This window comes from Triticum dicoccoides, chromosome 4A, assembly GCF_002162155.2.
Source record: "Triticum dicoccoides isolate Atlit2015 ecotype Zavitan chromosome 4A, WEW_v2.0, whole genome shotgun sequence".
NCBI classification, from domain to species: Eukaryota; Viridiplantae; Streptophyta; class Magnoliopsida; order Poales; family Poaceae; genus Triticum; species Triticum dicoccoides.
Genome location: NC_041386.1, coordinates 45,898,830 through 45,900,990, shown reverse-complemented (window position 1 = coordinate 45,900,990; position 2,161 = coordinate 45,898,830). Strand labels below are relative to the sequence as shown.

At 57.6% G+C, this 2,161-nt stretch overlaps 1 protein-coding gene across 1 annotated transcript; it reads left to right on the top strand.

The window, feature by feature from the left end:
- The first annotated feature begins 435 nt into the window (after window positions 1–435).
- LOC119283398 (putative cyclin-dependent kinase F-2) lies at window positions 436–1,891 on the top strand. The gene is made up of 2 exons (XM_037562961.1): window positions 436–858; window positions 1,037–1,891. Exons 1-2 carry the CDS (start codon window positions 436–438, stop codon window positions 1,889–1,891), a joined length of 1,278 nt encoding a protein of 425 aa, XP_037418858.1.
- The last annotated feature ends 270 nt before the right edge of the window (window positions 1,892–2,161 follow it).

Genomic DNA, 2,161 nt, shown 5'->3' with positions numbered 1-2,161 from the left:
ATGTGCGCAGAGTCTAGGAGTCGGGATCGAATGCTCTGTTCTGTGTGAATCGAGCCGCTGTAGAGGGAAGGAGCCGAGCCGCACGAGTCGAGGGCGGCGCTGGTGTGCCGATTGGAGCCGAGCTGCGTATCACTTGGACAAAATTGAGGACGCCGTGCGATTGTCTAGCTGTACACGTGGCAGCAGATAACGTCCGGGTTGCAAAGGATGAGGTTTGCAACCAGTATGCATGGAATTTTTTTCCCTAATTCTCAGTCGACTGAGAATTAGCACAACCGTACGCACGATCCATACAGAGAAATGTTTATCTAGCTAGATCTCAACCCTAGCTTCCTTCCCCCTTTCCTCGATCGTCTGCTTCCACCTCCGATCCATTGCGCAGCGCACCCCGGCAACCAGTCCACGAGAAGCGAGAAGCAGTCCAGCTCGAGCGCCATGGCTGTCGGCAAGCGACCAGCTGCCGGCCACGGGACGGATCAAGAACCAGAAATATCCTGCTGCAAGAGGAGGCGCGTCCGCATCGGCACCACCGCGGCCTTCGAGTTCGATGACACGCCCTGCCTCGACGAGGGCAGCTTCGGCGCCGTCCTCAAGGCGCGCCACCGCGTCACGGGTAAGACCGTCGCCATCAAGGTCCTCCGCTCCAACGGCGATCTTGCCGCCGCCAACAAAGAGATCCAGGACGAGGCCGGCTTCCTCGAGGCCTGCAGCCCGAACCCTTACGTCGTCGGCTCCCATGGCCTCTTCCGCGACCCTGAGACCTACAACCTCTGCCTCGCCATGGACTACGTCGGCCCCAACCTCCACGCTTTCCTGTCCGAGAGGCCGCCGCTGCCAGAGGCCATAGTGAAAGCCTACATGTGGTGAGAACTAGGCTGTAGCCTAGTGGCAAAGGGGCGCAGTGGCGTCTCCAGCAACCAGGGTTCGAGCCACGTCGGAGACGAATTTCTGGTTCCTCACAAGGGATGCTTCTCCTATATCAATAAACCATGGGTGCTAGTGCCCATGAGTTTCATCTTTTTTTTTTAAAGCCTACATGTGGCAGCTCCTCACCGGCGCCAACAAGATGCACGGCAAGGACCGCATCGTCCACCGAGATATCAAGCCGCAAAACATCCTGGTCGGGGAAGGAGGGAAGATCCTCAAGTTGTGCGACCTCGGGCTGGCCATGTCCTTGAAGACCGCGAGGAAGCCTTACGACTATGCCGGCACCATGCCCTACATGGCGCCGGAGATGCTCCTGGGGAAGCCGGACTACGACGCGGGCGTCGACGTGTGGTCGCTGGGATGCGTCATGGCCGAGATGCTCACCGGCGAGACGCTGTTCAAGGCCGACAAAAAGGACGACAGGACCTCCCAGCTCTCGGCCATCTTCCGCGTCCTCGGCTTCCCGGACGAGACGACGTGGCCCGAGTTCGCCGCGGCCGAGGTGCCGCGAGTGTTCTACAACGCACAGCAGCACAACACGCTGGGAAACCTCTTCCCCCGGGAGACCTTGTCCCACGACGGGTTCCAAGTCTTGAAAGGGCTTCTCGAGTGCAACCCAGCTAGGCGGCTGACGACGGCCGCCGCGCTCCAGCTCCCGTGGTTCGCGCCCAAGCTCCCCACCCCCACCGACGACGTGTCAAAGTCGTTGCCGCCAGTAAGGAACGTTCTGCGGATCAAGATCGTCCCGGCGGGGACACTCAAGAAGAAGAACGTGCTGCGGATCAAGTTCACTGCGGCGGCGGCACCCAAAAAGAAGAACCTGCGGCGGATCAAGGTCATCCCACCGGCGACGCCAGGAACGAAGGAGAGCCTGCTGCAGCGGATCAAGGTCATCCCACCGGCGACACCACAGATGAAGAACGTGCTCAGAATACCACTTGCGATGTGGAACAAGGCCATGTAGTGTAGCTAGCTAGATGCTTGCTAGCATATGTGCTTCACGGTGCAAATCGAAGCATGAAGAACTCCACGTACGGTTGTCTTTCCGCTGACCTTTTGTAACCTTGCACTCCTTGTTATTTTGGAAAGGGCTTGTCGTTACCCTTCTCCATCTAGCAATGTAATTTCTTGGAGATAATGTACCTCGAACTGATCATGTTGTAAATCGGTCATGTTTAATATATATCATCATCACCATTGCCCTTGTATATATGTTCTTTTGTTTATCTAGCAG

Bases quoted from the DNA above. Each gene is read 5' to 3' on its own strand.
- LOC119283398 (XM_037562961.1), top strand. From the start codon at position 436: ATGGCTGTCGGCAAGCGACCAGCTGCCGGCCACGGGACGGATCAAGAA. The intron at 859-1,036 runs ATGTGGTGAGAA...TTTAAAGCCTAC, and splicing joins AGGCCATAGTGAAAGCCTAC to ATGTGGCAGCTCCTCACCGG.